The following is a 21,009-nucleotide window of genomic DNA, read 5'->3' on the forward strand; positions in this document are numbered from 1 at the left end:
TTAGGATTAGGATTCATCCACTAATTATTACAATTTCACACAAATATTTAAAAGGATAAAATGACAAAAGGATGACACTTTGGATGGACATGGATGTAAACTGCAATGTGAGGAGTCACTCTAATTTAATTGTATTAAATCTTGCGTCATGTGAGTACAAATCAAGGAAACCAGTCATTCATGTGCTTCATGAGGCAGCAGGAAGCACATGAATGGTCATCATTAAGACGGTTATCCAGGGAAACAAAAGGCAAGAAAGTACATCATAATGAGCTGGTTTACTTAAAGGTGCCCTGTGGAGTTTCCTTGTAAACAAACACTAATCATCATTTCTTTATCGCTCCTCTTCTTTAGCAAAGGGGACTCTGAGAGAAGACACACTGAGGGTTTTCCTCCAGCAGATTGCTGCTGCCATGCGCATCCTCAACAGCAAAGGAATCATCCACCGGGACCTGAAACCACAGAACATCCTGCTGTCATATGTGGGTCGCAAGAAGTCCAACATCAGTGGCATCCGCATCAAAATAGGTGACAGAATTAGATAGAAAACGTCCTTTCATAACTGTATCAGAGGGCTGAAATAAAAACAATGTAGAGCATCTATTGATTCCAAATGTATAGCTGCAATAAAACAATTCCTTAAAGACAAAAAAATGCACCGGGTATAGAAGAGAATTTCATTTTCTCTGTACACATCCACTGTCAAACAAATAGCTACTAAGCAATCCACACTAGAAACGTCTTATTTTGAAACTAGAGTATCGTAGTTAATGCATTGAAGTGAAAGACAGTTTTATGCATGTGTTACTGTTCCGAATGTTTGTCTCTCAGGCTTTCTCCAGTGTCCAGCAATACTGGTTTGTGTTCCTAGTAATAACTACACGTGTACACTAACTGGTTTGTTTCATGCTTCTGTTCTGCAGCTGATTTTGGCTTTGCACGGTACCTCCAGAGCAACATGATGGCAGCCACACTGTGCGGGTCACCCATGTACATGGTCAGTGTGTTTTACTGTGTATGTTTTGTGTGTGAAGCATTGCAGCTGAAGTCAGTCATTTTAAAACTAGTGCAGTGTCCGTTCGAAACATGCCTGTTCACAACGGGCCCAATGTTTGTCCTGTAGTGTTGCTGCCTTTCTCAAGAAGCGCTCATGCAAACAACACACTCAACGCTGCTCTTCCTATGATCCTCAGCAATACACCCATCATGACATACAGTAGTATGAAAAAACTACAACACCAGGGGCAGACTTAACCGTTAGGCAACTGGCCGCCTTTCTAAAAGGGCCCCAAACACCTAGAGATTTATTATGATATGAAAATATCAAGTTATGTTACTAGTCTAACTCATTGTACCCAGAAACAACTTACAAAAGGCCCCAAAGCACCTACAAAATATGCAACTCAACCGTATACACCTTACTGTGTACTTCTGCTTCAGAGGAAAACTTTGTAGCAGTACAACTAACCGGGAAATGTTACTGGTAACATTTCAGATTTGGCAAAAATATATCATTTACAATATGATGCATTATTATTCATAAACTTTTATATTAGAATTGAAAGCTCTACCTTAAACAGAGATTAAGTACATAGTGCAGATAAGTCCTCTCTTTCACTCTTCACTTGAAGTAAGCAGGTTTTTTGTACTGTGTATTAATAGTTTTACTATTAATAGTTAATATCAGAAAGAAAGTTTTGAGTAGGCCTACTTCTTCTACCACTGCAGATACTAACATTCCCAGTTAGAGAATGATAAAAGTCAAGCGAGACCGCTTTTACCTGAAACCCCCACATTACTAAATCTGCCCCTGGGACAGGACCCCTAACAGCTGTTTAGATTTATAAGGATGTAAAAATGACTGAATTATGTTCTTAGTCATTGTACCCCGAAATAACTTGTTTAGAATATGCAACTTAGCTGTATAATACTTGCTGTAGTATACTGAGGATAACATTGAAGTACTACATTTACATGACAGAGAGATCAGATTCTACTCATAAAATATAATGAAATATTATTCATTTAACTATTTAGAATTATGAATTGAAAGCTCTAACTTGAACGAACGTTAAGTAAAGTCCATTGTACTGATACTGCCACTCTTCACTTAAAGTACATATTTGTGTGCAGGACGTTTGCTGTGCCGTAAAAATAGTTTTACTCATAGTTAATAGCTTTTCTTCAGAAATAGAGTTTTGACTACTGTTAATAAAAGCTGTGAATATGTCACTTTTTTACTGGAAGTTTGAATATGTTTTCCTGCAAGAAAGTAATCGTTTAGATCTCAATATGTGGTCAGTTTATCCAAATAATGCCTGTTTGGTTTGAGCTTGAAGCTCTGCTCCCACTACTGCACAGAGCGCTGTGTGCTTATTTACTCAAATTTTGTTATTGGAAAAAAATCCGATTCACATTCTAAAAAGCACCCCAGCAATACACCTGCTAAGTGTGGAGTAGATCAGATGAGCGGTTCTTGAGATATGCAAAGAACAGACAGACAGACAGATAGTACATTCCTTGCTTTATAGTTGGATGACCTGGCAGCTTCATTAGCAGTGTGTTGCATAACTCTCCCTGCTCTGGATCTTAACCTGGCCTTTCCTCCCTCAGGCCCCAGAGGTCATCATGTCCCAGAACTATGATGCCAAGGCCGACCTGTGGAGCATAGGGACAGTCCTTTACCAGTGTCTGGTCGGCAAGCCACCGTTCCAGGTTCATACTGTGCACAACCAATAAATTACAGATGTATTTGTAGATATGCGTGTTTGTGCGTCTAATTTCTATATAAATATTTTCAGGCCAATAGTCCCCAAGACCTGAGGATGTTCTATGAAAAGAACAAGAATCTACAACCGATGTAAGCCACAAAACCTCTTCTTTTTTGCTTTGAGACTCCTTTTTACAGTGTGTGATTTGGGCTGTCCCAGATGAGAGATGACAGTTTTGAGAAGAATTTGTGGTCCAGTCTTTGAGACCAGTGCAGAGCCTGTTGTTTTTTATCCATGGTATGAGCACGGCTCTATGGATGCCACTGTCGGGCATTCGAGCCACCACTTTGGTCCTGACTGAAATACTGTATCTCAACAACGATAGCATGGATTGCCATGAACTATTTGACAAGCATTCCTGTCTCCCAGACGATGAATCATACTGACGTTGGTGCTCCCCTGAGCAGGTGGACATTTTTGTTATTTAGTGAAATATTGCAACACTTTTGGAGGAATTGTTCTGTAATTTGGCACACGCAATCATGTTCCACTGTAATCCCTTTGATGGCTCTGTCTGTCACCCAATACCCTTGTTAGGTCAGACTTTGTTTTACTTTGGTTTATGACCGAATACCTGTACAACTAATGATAATCTCATCAGCTTCAGCTGTACTTGTGTGTGTATTGCTAGTTAGGAACTGTTAGCGTTCTCAACTAACATGGATGTTAAATATGGCAATTAGCATCATCGTTAGTATTTGGCTCAATGTTCCACTGTCCCTCAGTACAGCCTCACAGAGCCACTAGCATGGCTGCAGATAAGGTCAGCAACCTTGACATGAAGTGCCATTTTTACGTTTTCTTGTTTATCAGTGTACCATATTAACATTAAGTTAAACATGACACCACATCAAAATTTAAATCTCCAACAGATCTGTAGTTTTATTCCATCCATATAGTCAATGTGCATTAGCAACATTTTCATAACATATTTTTGTCCCATAATCAGGACATTGTAATTATATTTGAGAGCACTATACAAGAAGTTTGCCATACTTATGAAACAATCCACATCTGAGTTGAAATCATTAACGCTACCAACCTTCCAGCAATCTTGCTCAGCAATAAACTTAAGAAAATCTGCGAAGAAGGCCATGAGTACTAGCTACTACGATCAGAGACAGAGTAGGACGGGTCTTTGCGAAATGCAGTTGGGGGGTGGCTACCAAGACTTTATTTGATCCATCTCACATAGTGTGACATGCAATGAACTTGTAAGATTGTTGTTTTTTCTCCCCACAATAAACAAATCATTTTTATTCCCATGCTCTGATTAACCAGCATCCCGAGGGAGACATCCCAGCAACTTGGCCACCTTCTGCTTGGGCTGCTGCAGAGGAATCAGAAAGACAGGATGGACTTTGGTGAGTGAAAACATAGTAGTAATTTATTTAAACGTTGAATGATAAATGTGTTATTCAGGTTTGTTTCTTACATAAACTGAAATCTGTCTGTGCTCTCTGATCTGTTCTGTCCCATCACTCTGCAGATGCTTTTTTCAGCCATCCGTTCCTGGAGCCGTCATCCACCATTAAAAAATGTAAGCACAGAGCTCGCAGTCCCAAGCAAGATAACTTAATGTTCTCCACGTCCACATCGTACAACTTGAAAACATGGTAAATCATCTGTATTTCTTGCCCTCAGCATGTCCAGTGCCGGTCCCCAGCGCTTCCAATGTAGTGACGGAGAGTTCCTGCGGCAGCTCACCATGCATCCGCTACAACTCCCCTCCTGTGAGTTTGACAGGGGATTACACTGACATTGTGAAAATAATAAGATTGTGCTTGGACCCTTGCATTACATAAAGAACCTCATGGAGAACAACTTAATACAATTATAACATTGTCAATCCATGTGACAGAAATTATACATATAGTAAATACATAAAATAGCAGTGGGTGTCAGGCAAGATCAGGGCAGCAGGCACAGCCACGGTCCAGGTATACCCAAGATCCAAGGAATACTGCGAGGCGAGAAAACACATAGGGAAATCGAGGGAAGAAGCCAAGCTAGTAACATGCATTAATTGGACGTAAATGCATACAGATGGAGGGGAGGTCAGAGGAGCTCCGTGTAGTCCCCCGGCAGTTTGGGCCTATAGCAGCATATCTAGGGTCTGGTCCAAGGCAAACCTGAGCCAGCCCTAACTGTAAACCTGAGCCAGCCCTAACTATAAACCTGAGCCAGCCCTAACTATAAACCTGAGCCAGCTCTAACTATAAACCTGAGCCAGCCCTAACTATAAACCTGAGCCAGCCCTAACTATAGGCTTTATCAAAGAGGAAAGTCTTAAGTCTACTCTTCAGTTTAGTGAGAGTGTCTGCCCCCCGGACTGAAAGTAGAAGCTGGTTCCATAGGAGAGGTGCTTTGTAGCTGAGGGCTCTAGTGGGGTAATATGGTACTATAAGCTCCTTAAGATATGACGGTTCCTGACTAATTAGGGCTTTGTAGGTGAAAAGAAGGATTTTAAATTATATTCTTGATTCTTATATTTTTACAGGGAGCCAGTGCAGAAAAGCTAATACAGGAGTAATATGATCTCTTTTCCTAGTTTTTGTTAGTACACGAGCTGCAGCATTCTGAATCAACTGGAGAGTCTAAAGAAACGTATCAGGCTGATAATAAGTAATTGCAGTAATCTAGTCTAAAAGTAACAAAAACATGGATGTACCTGCTTTTATAAAGGTGACAAAAGGCAGTCCTTGAAGTTTGTTTTATGTGTATCTTCTGATCAAAGATAACGGCGAGATCCTTTGGTGTTGTCTTTTGGTGTTCGTGGTGCTGGACGCAATGTTATCTAGAGTAACTATATCCTTATATAATTATTAGTATAAGTATTCAGGGCCATGTACAATAACTTCAGTTTTGTCTCAGTTTATCAGGAAGTTGCAGGTCATCTCCATTTTTATGTCCTTAAGGCAAGCTTTAATTTTACCCAACTGGTTGGTTTTGTCTGGCTTGATCGATAGATATACTTGGATATCAGCTGCATGGCAATAAAGGTTTATGGCATGCTCTGATAATATTGCCTAAAGGAAGCATATATAAGGGGAATATAATTGGTCCAAGCACAGAACCTTGCTGAACTCCGTGACAAACTTTGGTGTGCATGGAGGATTCATCGTTTACATACAGACTGGGATTGATCTGATAAATAGGACTCAAACCAGCTTCACGCCGTTCCTTCAATGGCAGTTAAAGGTTCCAGTCTCTGTAACAGGATGTGATGATCAACCTTACAAGACAAGTACAGAGACAAGTCCTTTGTCTGACGCAATCAGAAGGTCATTAGTCATTTTCACCAGAGCTGTCTCTGTGTTATGATGCTTTCTAAATCCTGACTGAACATCCTCAAATAAACTATTGTTATGTAGAAAGTCATACAACTGATTTGCGACTGGTTTCTCAAGGATCTTAGAACGGAAGGGAAGGTTAGAGATCGGTCTATAGTTGGTCAACACCTCTGGATCAAGACGGGCTTCTTAAGAAGAGGTTTAATTACAGCTACTCTGAAGGACGGTGGTACATGGCCTGTTAGTAAAGACAGATTGAACATATCTAGTAATATCTTACATATGTTTAAGCAGTCTTGTCTGGGTGGGGAGACAGGTGGATGGCTTAGATGTAGAAATTGATGAAGTCTGTGTGTCTGTCTATGAACTCCCAGTCTCTCCCGGACATGCAGACACTAGCAGAAGATGGTCTGTCGTCCCCTCCGCTCGGTCCGCCCAACTTCCTGCAGCTGTCCAAAGAGTCTGCAGGAAGCACAAGCAGTAAGAACTCATCCTGTGACACTGATGACTTTGTCCTGGTGCCTCACCTCTCTACTGACAGCTGTAAGTGCCAACACACATACTGTACTCTGCTGTATTTCCCTTAAATTCACTCAGGTGTAACTCACCGGATTATTTGAGAGGGAGATCAACTCTTGGGCTTCCTTCATTTATTTTGTAGAAAATGTATAAATATTACCTTTCGGGCTAGGCAGTGAGTTTAATCAGGATATTTCTTTCATAACAGTTAATTTTGATGCATTAGGGCTTCACAATTAATCTAATGTTAATCGTGATCAGAACTTTTGCTTCCCATAATTAAATGAACATGATCAACCGCCATATTGACGCTTAAAACTAAAACGCGTGCTCCGCTCCGTTTTGGCTTCACTTTGAAAAACATTCCTGAATGTTGCAGTTACGAGTAGAAGAGTAATTGAATTCAATTACATTTATTTTGTATAGCCCAAAATCACTTATCACGAATTTGCCTCAGAGGGCTGTTTTTACTCGTTTTTAACAGATCAGACGGGCAAAATATAAATGCATGCAATTCATTGAAGAAGATTCTTATTTTGTCTGTATTGTTTATTATCAGGAATGTAGCACAACGGGAAAGTGAAATCACGCAGTGCTTTGTTGATCGAGCCTGAACGAGCCCCATTTGGGGTTCGCTCGGTTCAGAGCAAATGCATTTAGTGTCGTAGAATGCACTTTTCATAAATAAATATTATTAATGCTACACACATGCTATATACCGAATTAACGAAGAAATTCTGGGCAACACTGCAAACACAATTATACACCATTATACTAAGTAACTGTATCACGTATTTTTCGCCATGAGTCGGCGAGCTTCGCACTCCGTAGAAGGCTACGAACAAAGAGCTAACAACTACCATGGCCGACCAATACGTCTAACAGCAAGAGAATTCGACCACCAATCCAGAGATATCTTCAGAATTTCTCTTCGTGAAAGCATTACAGAGATACAAGCCAACAAGCACCACAACACCAAGTCGCTCAACAGCAGAAAAAACCGTGAAAGCTCCTTACTTTGAGAAGAATCATGAAGAAAAAGGTCCAATAATCCGTTCACGGCTAAGCTACAGTGTTGCTATGTATATCCGATGTTTTTTTTAACTGTTTCCTGGTGAAAGTGGGTAAAACAAGCCTGGGGACCGGGAGGTAGGGATTTGCGTTTTCGGCGAATCGGTTTTACACACGGAGCAGGGCGGCGAATTTTGGATTTTTACTGGCTAACGATTCTGTCAATCGACACCAGCTTGCGCTCAGTGTCTCCCTGAGACTCTGACGCGTTGAAAGAGGTGTCATAGTCTGAATTTGACCAATCATAGGCCCAGAAAGCACCACTCATACACATGAAGACTGCAGACGAGAATCGATCCATGGGTTACAGGCTCTGAGAGGACCCTGGCTCTCAAATTGATGCCAAACTGCTGGATTTGGATGCTTGAACATGATTCAAATAGACCTTGTAGTTAGAGATCTACACTCTCTTGAGTATGGGTATGCAATTTTCAAGCAGAGGCCTAAAAATAGGCTTAGGAGAGGTTCTGTGAATAAGGACCAGTCTTATTTTAATGCAAAGATGTGTACATTAGCAGGAATGTAGCACACCATGGAAGCTTATTTAAATGTGAAAGTGCAATAAAAAGTATGTTGTCCCTAAAATCAATGAATAATCGTTATACATTTTTGTGATCTCATTATCAATCAAAATAATCTTGATAATCATTTTGTCCATAATCGAGCAGCCCTATGATGCATACAGTATTGGTGAATCGGTCACAATTTCGGTTTCATGTTGTGCTTTATATAATGTTACGGTTGCTGTGACGGTAAAATGTGGTTGCTTACTGTCCCATTTCAAAGAGAGTTTCCTCTGAGGGAGTGCCTGCGCCTCCCCTAACAGCACATCAACGTTTCATGTGGTGTGTTTAGCAAACTCAACCAACCCCTTTGTGCCTATATTGCCAAGTAGGATGTCCATATTAAAATACTTTCATATGATTGGTTAAAAATAGTTTTGTTTCTGTATTTTGATTGGTTGTCATGTTGCCAAGTTTCGCACACATGCTCAGACAAACTCACATAGCACATGTCTCCAAATCCACAGCCAGTATGCTGTAACTGTAGACATCAGTCCACAAGCAGTTGATACGCACACTTGACTGGTAAAATTTCTATCATGTTCTACACTTACACACACACACACATCCACCTGCTAGTCCTGCCATTGAAACAATGAATAAAAAGGGTCAATTCAGCAGGCTTTTTGAGTGGCATTCAGTTATTAATTCAGTATCAATTACTGTTGGTTTATACATCAGTAAAGCCTGTTGCACCTTCATTACTCTCTTCTTACCCTCTCTCCCTCCTCAGATGACCAGCCAATGGGAGCAGGTCGTCGGCCGTCCAGTGAGTTCCTCATGTGTGGAGGGTGAGTACAATGCTATAAACCAGAAAGCTCTGGATATTGTTCAGAAATACAAACATCATCGCTCATAATGTACTTGACAAACAGCACGGCTCATTATGAACCCATGGTAAAAGTTCTAGAAAGAGAAATGAAAACTATACAGGAACCTTCAGTCAATGATCAATAAAGCCATGGGAGGCATACACAATGAATACAAATAGTATTAAAGTGTAGTAGACAAATATATAGTTTTTTGGTTGTAGTGTTGTATTCATGTGCTCTGAGTTTAATGCGTGCTGGATGGGTGCATTCCGCTGCTGCATAACCAATCGCTCTACCGAGGACAAATAAAGTTAATGATTGACTGATGAATTGGTTGATCTTGTGAAATACATTTAATTGCTTTCTTGCTGAGAGTTAGTCGGTTAGCTTAGCTTAGCATAGGACTGGAAACGAGGAAACTGCTAGTCTGGCTCTGTCCAAAGGTAACAAAACCTGCCTACCAACAGCTCTAAACTGAAACAAGTATAAGAACGTTGAGGTTTTATGAAATGATGTGTTTTATCGTCATCTTGCTGTGTGTGTGATTAACAAAAAAAACTGAAGTTGCTAGCTTTGATTGTTTATTTTGGTCATAAACTGGTATTTTCTACAATTGCAAATATCATTAAAGGGGTCTGTAAAGCCTCTGAGAATTCATTTTACTAATGCTCTCTCTCTCTCTCTGGCCACCAGCAAAACACCCTCCTCTCAGCTTGACACACTTCTAGATATTACACACACACTCCGTGTCCTTTTGTCCTAACTGAATTCTTCTGCCCACCTCCTAATCTCATCTACTCACGATGAGTAAGTTATGAATCAGACGCTGAGCCAAACAACAAGGTGGTGCTGTGCTAAATAAAGCACCTGACCCACTCAGGGCTGTGCTAAGAATAGACTCACACACTCCCCAAATGTTGCCCGCAACAACAAAAACGTGAGTTTAAGTGAGCCTCCGTAGTCTGATTTGAAAATACAAACTTCTTCTTTCAGCCTAGACGAAGCCAGCGCTTCCCAGATCTACTCACTCTATTCTTGCATTTCACAGTAAAAGCCCTAGACATATACATTTTGCAGGCAAGTATTTAACATTTTAATGTTGTTTTTTTGTCATGCCGCCAGCTTACAAAGGTCTTTTAGATTGAAATTTAAGTGTTAAACACATATATATTTTCCCCCTAAAACTCCTGCTATTGTCTATCACTCTTTGTTCCCCCTCCCTTTGTTAATCACCAGTGAAAAGCCTCCAGCAGAACTGTTGTCTTCCCTCTCTGTTCCCTTTTTAAATGCATTCAATGCGTTTTGTCTTTATTGTTGTTCTGTCTAATCCTCCTCTAACCATTAGTACATTATGTGCTTTCAACGTCTTCCTCCATAGCAATAACTCTTTACTGCTTACATCAATTAGTTAACCATTGACACGGGAAGAACCCGTTTCTTTCTCCACTACAGGAGTTGATCCTTCTAGTTCAGTTACAGCAGCCACGTTCTCAAGGAGCTCCTAGATCACAGCCTTGTTTATCCTCTGTGGCCTGTGTGTCCTAGATTGATTGGAATTGGGGAAGAAATGCTAAATGGACTTGCATGTGTATAGCGCCTCTCTAGTCTTCATACACACCCTTTCATACACTGATGGCAGAGCCTATCATGCGAGGTGCCACCTGGCCATCAGCACCTCAAACTGATTCACATTCATACACCGATGGCACAACCTTTGGCCAAAGACTGGAGGATCTGACCGGATCGAACCGCCGTTCTTCCGATTGGCAGACAACCCGCTTTATCTCTGAGCCAAAGAGGAAGACCACCAGTGTGTGGGCTTGGGAACTTGGGAAGATGGAGAGAAGAGCAGAATGTCTGGAGAGAGATGGTCATTGTAAATAAAGCAAGGGATTAGAGGAAGGGAAGGACAGAAGTGAAATATTATTCAAAAGAGGCCGGAATTGTTAAATCTGAATATAGTGGAGAGGCAACTGAAATTCACATCCAGTCTCTCTCCTCTTTCCACTCTTGCCTCTTTTAAAAATGTGCTGTTCACGGACCTACAAATTGTCTTTCTTTCTTTTTAACGAGGAAAAAACCGCGCACATTCTTCTCCATGTTAAACCTTGGCTGGGATCAATAAAGCTTTTAGCAACCTGGTGAAAAATAGAAAGCCTCCATCACGGGTTACTGGATCAAATGTCTTCTTGATCGGTGTTAAGTGTGGAGAAGGACAGAACGTGGTCAGGTTTACATCCCAGAATCTAACAAAGCAACTTCTCTCTGGTTCTTTGTCTGGGCTAGTCTTTGCCTCACGTGTCCTCCCCCTCTAGTCCCTCCCAGGCTTCACATCATTACATAATACTGGTTTCCAACTGTTGACTCCCTCAAACGGCCATTTCACCACTTCTCCCTTGTTTTGCGTTCTATATGTAAGCAAGGCCCTCTGTGGGTGACTCGGTCATGACTCTTTGTTTGAGAACATTTTGTCTCCTCTGGAATAACAAAAGAATGCAAATGAGCTGTGTACTTCCCCTCCTGTGTCTGCTGAAGGCAGCAGACCTGCCTTGCATGTGCCATTTCCCGGCCCCGCCTCTAGCCCTGCCCTCAGCAGAGCGATCTGTCAGCTGATTGGTGCTGCTTTTGTGTTTACATGGAAGCCTCACCCCCTATTTTTTTTTTAACAACTCATGATCTGCCAGGCTAAACTTAAGTTCCTTAACCTGCCTCCACACTGAAGTAAACAGAGGACATGAGGCTGTAGAAACAAAGTTGTCCTGCTAGAAGTTCTACTTATTACACAAGCAGTAGCCTTGAGGAGATTTATATTATTATGGGTTTTGACACCCCTGAAGATGTCCTGCAAATATGGAACCAGCAGCAGCCTCGAGCAGACCGGCTAACCGCCCTCTTCTCCCCGCTCTTCCCCTCCAGGCAGCCGCAACCCACCCCGGGACAGGCCCCCATGGTGTCCCCACGGGCTGAGACCACCCCCATCCCCGTTCCCACCCAGATTCGCAACTACCAGCGCATCAAGCAGAACCTCTCCAGCAGCCCGACAACCATGCTGTACAGCTCCCCCAGGTAAGAGCTGTCTCTGCTGGGTCTGAGAGGGACGGGAGGGCCCATGGTCCTGGATTATCCTTGTTAGTTTTTACAGGGTTTATACACATTTTTACCGATACATTTCCAAGACTTTTCCGTGCCTTTTGAGGCAAGTCTTCATGATTATAAATTCTCTGAAACGTTTGTGTGTACATGAAAGAATTAATAAAAGGTCAGAGTCTGAAGTCACCCAACGCAGAGAACAACGCAACAAGTGACGTAACTGATCTGTCCGACCTTTTATTTCCCCCATGACACCCCCCATGACATTAAGGCTGTCTAACACAGAACGCTATGTGGAGATGCCCTCCTCTAATAACTCTGAGGATGTTACCCCACACTTCAGTGACGTTCGACTCAGTTATTCAGATTACCTAACAGTAACTCATATGAGGCTGTAACTGTCATGAGTGTGATCCAGCTTGTGTTTGACCAGTTCGTTAGTATGATCTGGGCTGCATTAAGGAAGCCTGTAAGAGTTAACTTAAACTGTGCACTCAGGTCCAGGATGGAGAAATCAGTAGATAGTTCTGCATGAGGTGTAGAAAATATTTCATAGAGCTTTTCCACTACTCACAGCTTTGAATAAGACAATGCTTTTTAAGTCTGACTGGAGTCCAATAATATCTATTCATCATGTTATAATGCATACATTTGCTGTTACTACCCTTAGTGGCCAACCCATGGTATTGACAATATTCTCCCAGACCGCTTGTGTAAGATCAGTATCCAGGTCCCTTTGTCATATCATCCTCAGACTCTCACCATGAATAGCATTTGCTGTCATGTTATGAAATACAGAGGGTGATTATACATTAAGTTTTATGAACCTTTGCAGTACGCTGTCATCCTCTCCTGTATCGTAACCCATGGACTGTACTTGGAGGTATTTCCAAAAGTCCCCATTATCCATTAAGCTATATCAATCTTTTAGACCTTGATAGGAGAAGAACACTCCCTCCCCAAATAGATCAGCAAGTGGTTCTCTTTCCTATATGAGGAAATCCTGTGATTAAGAGCGCAGCATTTCCCCAAACATGTACCCTTGTTTGTACTGAGACAGTCCAAACATTTTACAGATATTGTTCCAAAGCTCCCAGAGAAATGGATGAATATTCCATTTGGGAGGGCCATCTCTCTGCTTATTACACTATAGTTGAACCAATACAGAGTTTTCTCAGTAGATCTCAACTTAACCACATTTACTCTTATTATCCAGGTATTTGTGATGCAAATTCCCATGTCTTCTCTAAAACCTCTCCAGGCCTGAACATTGCTCTTATTTTTCATGACTGTAAGAACCCTGTGATTAGTAATGAAACACTTGGAATGGGCACTCGCTTGTTGACATCAACTTGTGACTAATGTGTTACTCACCATTGGGAGTAAACTTTATGGCTATGTAATGAAAATGCAGGCTGTTATTACATCAGCCATAATGTTTCACTGAAATTACATCAGATACCGCATGTGCCTGCTTGAGCTTGTAGCTTTTCAACCTGTTGCTGGGAGGGTTTGTTGGTGGTTTAATGTGAAGACAAAGCAGATAGGAGGGCAGAAGAAGAAAGAAGGGTGGCACCGTGTTCCACAGGGAGATTAGTTCTGTTGTTCCTATAGAGTGCTGCAGGAATAAGTCCTGAAACCTGGAAGTGAGTCAGCATTTTAGCCCTTCCAGTTCCCTCGTCTCGAAGTCATTGGGGTTTTGGTTAGGTGCCTGAAATAAGGTATGTGGTTAACACAAGCTCAAGAGATTTTAAGGAAACACAATATGAAATATGTCAGTCAATACCCCTCTTGTTAATTTTGAAGCTTTTATGTATCTTAAAACATGCAGTTGCTAACAAGTGGCTAAATGATGATTGTAGCTCTCAAAATAAGGATTTGCATAATGTTTTTGGAGTAGCAGCTTGTTCAGTTGACCTGGAGGTTAGATGGTGGAGGATCCACTCCCCAGTAGCTATGCGTCTTTGTTCAGCTGTCCTACTCTCCAGCCGTCCTGTCTCCTCAATCTGTTTAGAGAGGATTAGAGATCTGACACTCTGTCCTTTTGACCTATTAGAGGCCCTTCTTAATTTGTTAGTATTCTTTTATTGTCACTTTAGGGAGCAAGAATTTGCCAAGTAGAATTCCTTCATATACTGTATGGATCTTTATTTAGCTTTATTTTAAAAATAACACCCTGCAACTAGATACTAAGATAGAAGGAAGTGGAGTAATTTGTGTTGTGCTCCTAATATGATATCTTAATATGAGCTAGCACCTAAAGCAAGAGTTGGCCTTTGTGCACCTGCAGATCCAACACAGTTTACTGGACACATTAAGGTGATGGCTGGTATTCCTTTAAATTGTAAAGCAAATCAAACAGTGTCATTTTAGCAGTTAATTCTTTCAGGTGCAACATTTTCCTAAGGTAATTGACACCCTAATAGACTTCACAGAGGAGGGTTTTCAATGTATTTTCAATAAAAACTAAAACCAAGATGGTGACGACCAGAACATCGAATTTGAATCTTCGAAACAGTAGTCAGTAAAAACACAACAATGGGTGACGTCACGTTGACTGCGTCCACTTCTTATATAGCGTATATGGGATACACAATGTGTTGTGGTGAGAAACGCTGAATGTAAACATAACCTTTGTTTGATGTCAAGAAAACTCCACAGGGCATTTCATTAAAAACGTACCTTGTGCAGTTATATCATGTCGTATCATTTGATTTTCGAGAGACATTATTTGAATACCTGAATCCTCGAGGAAGCCAAGTATTGTATCAATGTATTTAACTTCACTCTTTGGATTGGTTCAGTGTTGATTGAGACAGAGCATTTTCCTCATGGCTCTGAAAGCTGAATGAATTGTACTTGAACTTAGGATAGTCTATGCAATTACTTATGTTTTTTGTGATGCGTGGTTGTGTTGTCTAGGTCTGGCACTGTGAGGCGTTCCAACACTAGTCCCATGGGGTTTCCCAAGGTGGGGTCGGCGTCCCCCAGCTCTGCAGACGTCCCTCAGACAGTAAGCAGGCGTCTCTCCACCGGCAGCTCTCGGCCCTACTCCCCCTCACCTCTTGGTAAGGACATGTCCAGACGTGTCTCACAGCACACCAGCTTTTTAATAACTCGTTCCAGACATGAGTTTGACTCTCAATGCGAATAACTGTTTTTGTTTGCAGTGGGCACCATCCCTGAGCAGCTGGGTCACTGCTGCTGTCACCTGCAGAACCACGAGCCTCGCAGCCGCAGCTCCTCAGGAGGTCAGTTCATTTCAGCTGTCCTCTCCAAAGCCTGGTCCCCTGGTCAACCCTAACGGTGCCAACTTGTTCACTTAGATTCAATGAATGGTCCTGTAGGAAACGTGGGTTGTTGAAATAGCACATGTTAATTAGTGAACTCTGAAACATGAAGCATAAATTGGAAATTGTATCATATGGATGAATAAATGTATGATAAAAACATGTTGGGAATTTTTCCATCTAAGCTCTCTTTTTTCAGTACGTTTTGACTTTTCAACGCTCTGAAAAAAAAGCAGCGCAGCATTTGAATGTTGATTTTAGAATTCCAATGTCAACATTATAAATGAAGCTTCAAACTCTTTGGCACAGCCCTACTCCCTGCAGCATTTTTTAAATCCAATGCAGAATAAAGCTAGAGCTGAAGACAGCCTTCAGCTGAGAGACAGTTGAGACATGAAGTTATGTGTCCTCTGACCTGCCAGAGAGAATGCACAAACCCACGTTGTCCATGAACAATCTGAATCAACACTATACATTACATGCTAATTCTAGTACTATATAGTATACAGCCTTTTAACTTGAAATTGACTCTAATCCGGCCCCTCTACCATCTCTAGGTTCTCCCGTCCCCTCTTCTCAGCTCCTTGGGCCTCGGCTCCAGAGCGCCCCCACCCTGACCGAGTTCTACCAGACCAGGCAGAAACTCCACAAGCAGTTATCGGACCCTGTGCAGCCTTCCGCCTCCTCCTCCTGCAGTCATTCTCCTCAGCTCGGTCGACCAGCCAGTCTCGGCTCCTCCCCCACCAAGCTCCTGGGCACCTCCCCCCGCACATCCGACTGGCTGCAGAAGTCGCCGCTGCCTACGATCATTGGCTCCCCGACTAAGGTGAGTGCAGATGTTAAGTGTGCAGATGATCCAAATGAACTAAAATGTCAGTTTTTACAGTTTCCCCGTTTAATGTTTCTTCCATTCAGACCATTTCGGCACCATTCAAGATCCCCAAAACGCAGGCGTCCTGTAACTTGATGGCACTGGTGGATAGCCCCGTGCCCACCAAGACGCTGGCAGATGCCCGGGATATCTGTGCCCACCACTGCAGCCCGTACCTCACTGGACGCCCAGCTGCCCCTGAGGCCAGTAGGACCTTTGGCAGGTAGGCCTCCCTGAAACAAATGTGTCTTCTGTATGTTCGCTTCGCTTGTTCCCTACTGCTCTTTTGCACCCACCTCAGCTTCCACCGTAATCAATGTTACACTGGTAAATGAATGTCCATTGACCCGGCTGATCACGTCTGGTCATTATGGTTCATCGGCAATATAATGGACATGATGCTATTCAGTTTTTATATGAAGTAGCTATTGTACAATTGATCAGTAGTACACCTATTGACTGACTACAAGAGTCCTGGAAATGTAAATTAATTGACTTACTTGCTTCTTTATGTATGTGTTAAATGTCGGGAGCCAGTTGCACACAAAACACATTTCTGGGTCTGTACTTTCCTGGCATAGAAATAGAAATACAATTGTGTTATTTTCCAGATTTAGTTTTGATTCATTTTAGACCCTTGATATGTCACTCATGTCATGTATATTTACATGCATGTAGTGGAGAGGGCTCTAGCTTGGCGCACCGCTTTGTGTTACTTTGACCCACCCCCGTCTATCCTCTACCATATGATGTCACTCTGTCTGCTGTTTGACATTGCTCTGACATTATCTGTGCTATTCCCTGCAGGTCTGTGAGCACAGGTCGTCTGTCTGAGCAGCCAATCAGAATAACTCTGGGTGGACAGGCCTATCAGGGCAGCAATGACAGCTTGAACACAGAGCGACCCATGGACACAGGTAGGCTACACTGCTGCACACACAATGTGTTTACCACAGGTTGCCCTATTTCAGTCACTTAATCAACATAAGAAATTACTCATGTTGTCTGTATTCTTCAATATACAAAATTCTGTATGAACACAAAGTCTGAGGAATGTTCTGTTATTTCATACAACATTCTTTTTGTATAACTATGATGCCTCATTTAAACTACACCAGTGTATGACAGAGAATGAAAACAATTAAATGTCCTCTTCCCAAAGCCCCTGCAGGTCCCAGCGGGCTGATTCACGGTGGGTCAGCGAGTCCTCGTACTGTCCTTTTCACCGTGGGTTCACCGCCTAACAGCTGCACTCCTCCTACCTGCAGCCACCTGGGCACACGGCCACGCACCATCTCAGGTGAGGACCCTTCCCCAGCTGAGCTAGTGTGCAAGCAAATAAGCTATTAATTAAGTTATTAATTAAGAGTAAGAAGCAGGACGGCGGTCAGGTATTTGTTAGTAGCACTGATCTCATGATCCTCCGCTTTCTCCTCCCTGTCCTTCTCTCAGTGGGCTCCAACAGTTCGGCCGGCTCCCTGTGCTCCACCAGCGGTCGGGTCTATGTTGGTTCTCCTCCCGGCATGGCCCTGTGCTCCTCTCCTCCAGGAGGTTTTGGGGGCGGGCAGGCTGTCCCTGGGACTGAGGGGGCACCCAGCAGCCTGCGCTATGTTCCCTATGGGACCTCCCCTCCCAGTTTGGAGGGATTCATCACATTCGAAGCGCCAGAGCTGCCTGAGGAGACCCTCATGGAGGTGTGCTGTCTATTTGTCATTATTTAACAGGGAAATGGATCTGTCAGACAACTTCATGACTCACTGGTATACTTTTTTTTTTTAATCTTGTGTTTTACGTTTAATTTTTGTCCGGTCCAGCGCGAGCATACAGATACCCTGATGCACCTACGGATGATGCTTTCATTCACTGACTGCGTCCTGGAGATGGCGGCAGTGCGAGCTGGAGGGACAGAGCTTGGCGTGTCGGCCGCCTCACTCTATCCCCCCCAGGACAGTGTGGTCGTGGACCAGATCAGCCAGCTCAGCAAAGAGTGGGGGTAAGGAATGGCTTAACTCTAGTTTGACCCTCCGATAATCTCCCTAATGTGGTGTAGTCTGAGGAGGCCCTTTGTTCAGTGGTGTTGCTGCAGTATTTTATATACTCTGGTTGTGCTGCCCCCTACAGACAGGTGGAGCAGCTGGTGCTGTACATGAAGGCAGCTCAGCTCCTGGCTTCCTCTCTCCATATGGCCAAGGCTCAGATTAAATCAGCCAAACTCAATCCCTCCACTGCTGTCAAACAGGGTAAGGACATTTCATTTCCCATTACTTGACTTAACCTGTGACCAGTGCGTTAAACTGGAACCTGTGAGCGAGAAACCTTCAAATACACGTTTATGCAAAAAAAATGTATTCCCTCTCTCAGTGGTGAAGAGTTTGAATGAGCGTTACAAAGGCTGCATATCCCTCTGCCGCCGGCTGACTGACAAACTCAACCACTTCTTCTCCGATAAGCAGCGCTTTGTAGACGAAATCAACAGCGTCACAGCGGAGAAGCTCATCTACAATCATGCTGTAGAGATTGTGAGTATCAGACACAGTACAAATAACTAACAGTCTTCAGTGGTTACAGAGACAAAATGATTGTAATCTGGTAATGATTCTTGTACTTTCCACTAGGTGTTGCGGTATGTTCAGTAAAGTGCAGCTCTAATCTATGCTAGTCAGCCTAATTTGATGTTGTCTGTGTATTGGTGCATCAGGTTCAGTCAGCAGCTCTGGATGAGATGTTCAAGCAGACAGAAGATATTGCCTACCGCTACAGCAAAGCTGCCATGCTGCTGGACGGCCTGTCCAAGATCCTACAGGACCCTACTGACATTGAGAACGTGGTCAAGTGTGAGTACAAACTCTGAGAGAGACACACACTCATGCCCAGTCCTACACAATAGGCCTCATGCAGGAACCACTCGCATGAACAGATTGGGTCTTAAAGGGTGTGTAGGATTTGGTGGCATCTCGTGATGTGGATGCAGATTGCAACCAACTGAATACCCCCCCACTCACTCCTCCCTTTCAAAGACTGCATTAATGTGAGCCGCCGGGTTGAAAACTGGTAACGCTGTTCGGCTCGCTCAGAGTCCATCCATACCATAATAGCACGACTTAAGTGCAAGGGAAGTCAGACGGCTGCTGTCAGTACCACGGTTTGCACTCTGCAGCTCACTTTACCACAGTTTCATGAGTGTGTCGGAGAACTACGGTGGCCTTCAGGTAGCGTGAAAACAGGCCCTCACTAGAGCCAGTGTTTGGTTTGTCTGTTCGAACAAAAGCGCCGCCCTCCATCGCACTTTAATGCTCTCCTCCAATCACAAACATGCATTCGCCCACTGAAACTGGATTTCTCAGGATGGAGAGTCTCAGGAAGACGTTATCTCGGCACGTGCCGCCCGTGGTCACCTGCTCCCAAAGTCAGCCTGCTGGTCAGAGAGACTGTTCAGCAGTCATTTGCTGCTCTCTCACCCTCAGAGGAAGGCTGAAGCGAAGCGTAACAACACGATGGTGTGAAGGAGAGTGCGTCGGGGGGGATAGTGCACCCAATGACCCCAGCCACCTTTCCTTCTCCCGCACTGATGACTGACTGTCTTTACTAATGCCAGTTAAACCCTGGAAGGGGGGAGTACACACCCGTTTGTTCCTCCTCATTCTATCTCCACACAGGGGGAGAGAAGGAAAACACACATGATGTCAGCTGCTGCACTTACAGGCCAATCAATGATGCATTCATGGACCTCATATTTGGCTTGACCATTTCCATGTTCTCCTTCACCAAGCTCCACGCGCTAAACAGGAAGGATTGGATTAGGGTTAGTGCCGTGATGTTTGCTGCAGCTTTTTCAAGCCGGCCAAGCGTTGGTGTTCAGGGACCTCATCTCAGGCTTGGATTTTTCCATTTCAGTCTCCTGGGCCAGTCTTCCATTTATGGAAGTTCTGGCGGCTCTGAAAGTCTGTGATAGAATATCAAAGCTTTTTCACTGCCTCCCCAGAGCTGTTCGCTTGTCCTCTAACAGTTTTACAAGTGTTGATGGACAGAATGGCGAGATTGGGTTATTTTCTCCAGCTCTCCAGCATTCCTCCTCCGTTCATTGGTGCCATTCTCCCAGCAGGAGATGGATTACCTGTCAATAGACAGACAGTTTCTGTTACAGGTCACAGATCTCTGTCTGTCGTCCCCACTCACGGTACACTGTAAGAAGACAGGAGGTGTCCGGCTTGTGTTGCGTCTTTGCATCTTAAACTGGTGCTTTGCCCACAATGTTAACCATCAAACGATTGATTCTCCACTGTCTACTTAAAAGTGTATACTTTCAGGTCAAGGTGGCTTTGAAACACAGAATATTCTTGTGTTTCAACTTCCAGCAGGTAGCCTATGAGTACACAGACTTCTTTAGGTTCTGCGCCAGCCTCCCCTTCTGCTTCACAGTGACCATAGCAGGGCTATACCAAATCCCTCCTTCTTAACTTAGAGTTCTTTCAGGTCAAGGGTTACATATCTGGATGCTTTTTGTCCATCACCCCATACAGAGGACAGGGAGGCAAAGTTACATCTGCTTTGCCCAGTTTTCGCGTTGGCATGTTATTTTGAACAGTCCGCCCCCGACAGCGGGCCTTATATACTATTGGGTCGGCACATATTCGGGTAGGCACGTCCTGATTAACTGGCCACGGTTATGCAAATTTTCCAATGTTCAAATGTTTTCAGAGAATTTGGCACATTCACCTTATTTCTTGTT

General features: G+C 43.2%; 1 protein-coding gene across 1 annotated transcript in view; it reads left to right on the forward strand.

The window, feature by feature from the left end:
* ulk2 (unc-51 like autophagy activating kinase 2) overlaps window positions 1-21,009 on the forward strand; it is a 41,958-nt gene that overhangs the window by 17,562 nt on the left and 3,387 nt on the right. Inside the window, exons 6-26 of the mRNA XM_079165685.1 lie at window positions 355-528; window positions 924-997; window positions 2,614-2,715; window positions 2,802-2,860; window positions 4,053-4,135; window positions 4,261-4,311; window positions 4,416-4,504; window positions 6,439-6,607; window positions 8,951-9,008; window positions 11,946-12,095; window positions 15,042-15,187; window positions 15,290-15,370; window positions 15,967-16,235; window positions 16,325-16,503; window positions 17,088-17,197; window positions 17,443-17,580; window positions 17,733-17,974; window positions 18,095-18,273; window positions 18,402-18,520; window positions 18,642-18,799; window positions 18,979-19,114. Of these exons, the coding sequence (XP_079021811.1) occupies window positions 355-528; window positions 924-997; window positions 2,614-2,715; window positions 2,802-2,860; window positions 4,053-4,135; window positions 4,261-4,311; window positions 4,416-4,504; window positions 6,439-6,607; window positions 8,951-9,008; window positions 11,946-12,095; window positions 15,042-15,187; window positions 15,290-15,370; window positions 15,967-16,235; window positions 16,325-16,503; window positions 17,088-17,197; window positions 17,443-17,580; window positions 17,733-17,974; window positions 18,095-18,273; window positions 18,402-18,520; window positions 18,642-18,799; window positions 18,979-19,114 (2,766 nt within the window). The remainder of the gene's footprint in view (window positions 1-354; window positions 529-923; window positions 998-2,613; window positions 2,716-2,801; window positions 2,861-4,052; window positions 4,136-4,260; window positions 4,312-4,415; window positions 4,505-6,438; window positions 6,608-8,950; window positions 9,009-11,945; window positions 12,096-15,041; window positions 15,188-15,289; window positions 15,371-15,966; window positions 16,236-16,324; window positions 16,504-17,087; window positions 17,198-17,442; window positions 17,581-17,732; window positions 17,975-18,094; window positions 18,274-18,401; window positions 18,521-18,641; window positions 18,800-18,978; window positions 19,115-21,009) is intronic.

Source organism: Pholis gunnellus, assembly GCF_910591455.1.
Source record: "Pholis gunnellus genome assembly, chromosome: 9".
Lineage (NCBI taxonomy): Eukaryota > Metazoa > Chordata > Actinopteri > Perciformes > Pholidae > Pholis > Pholis gunnellus.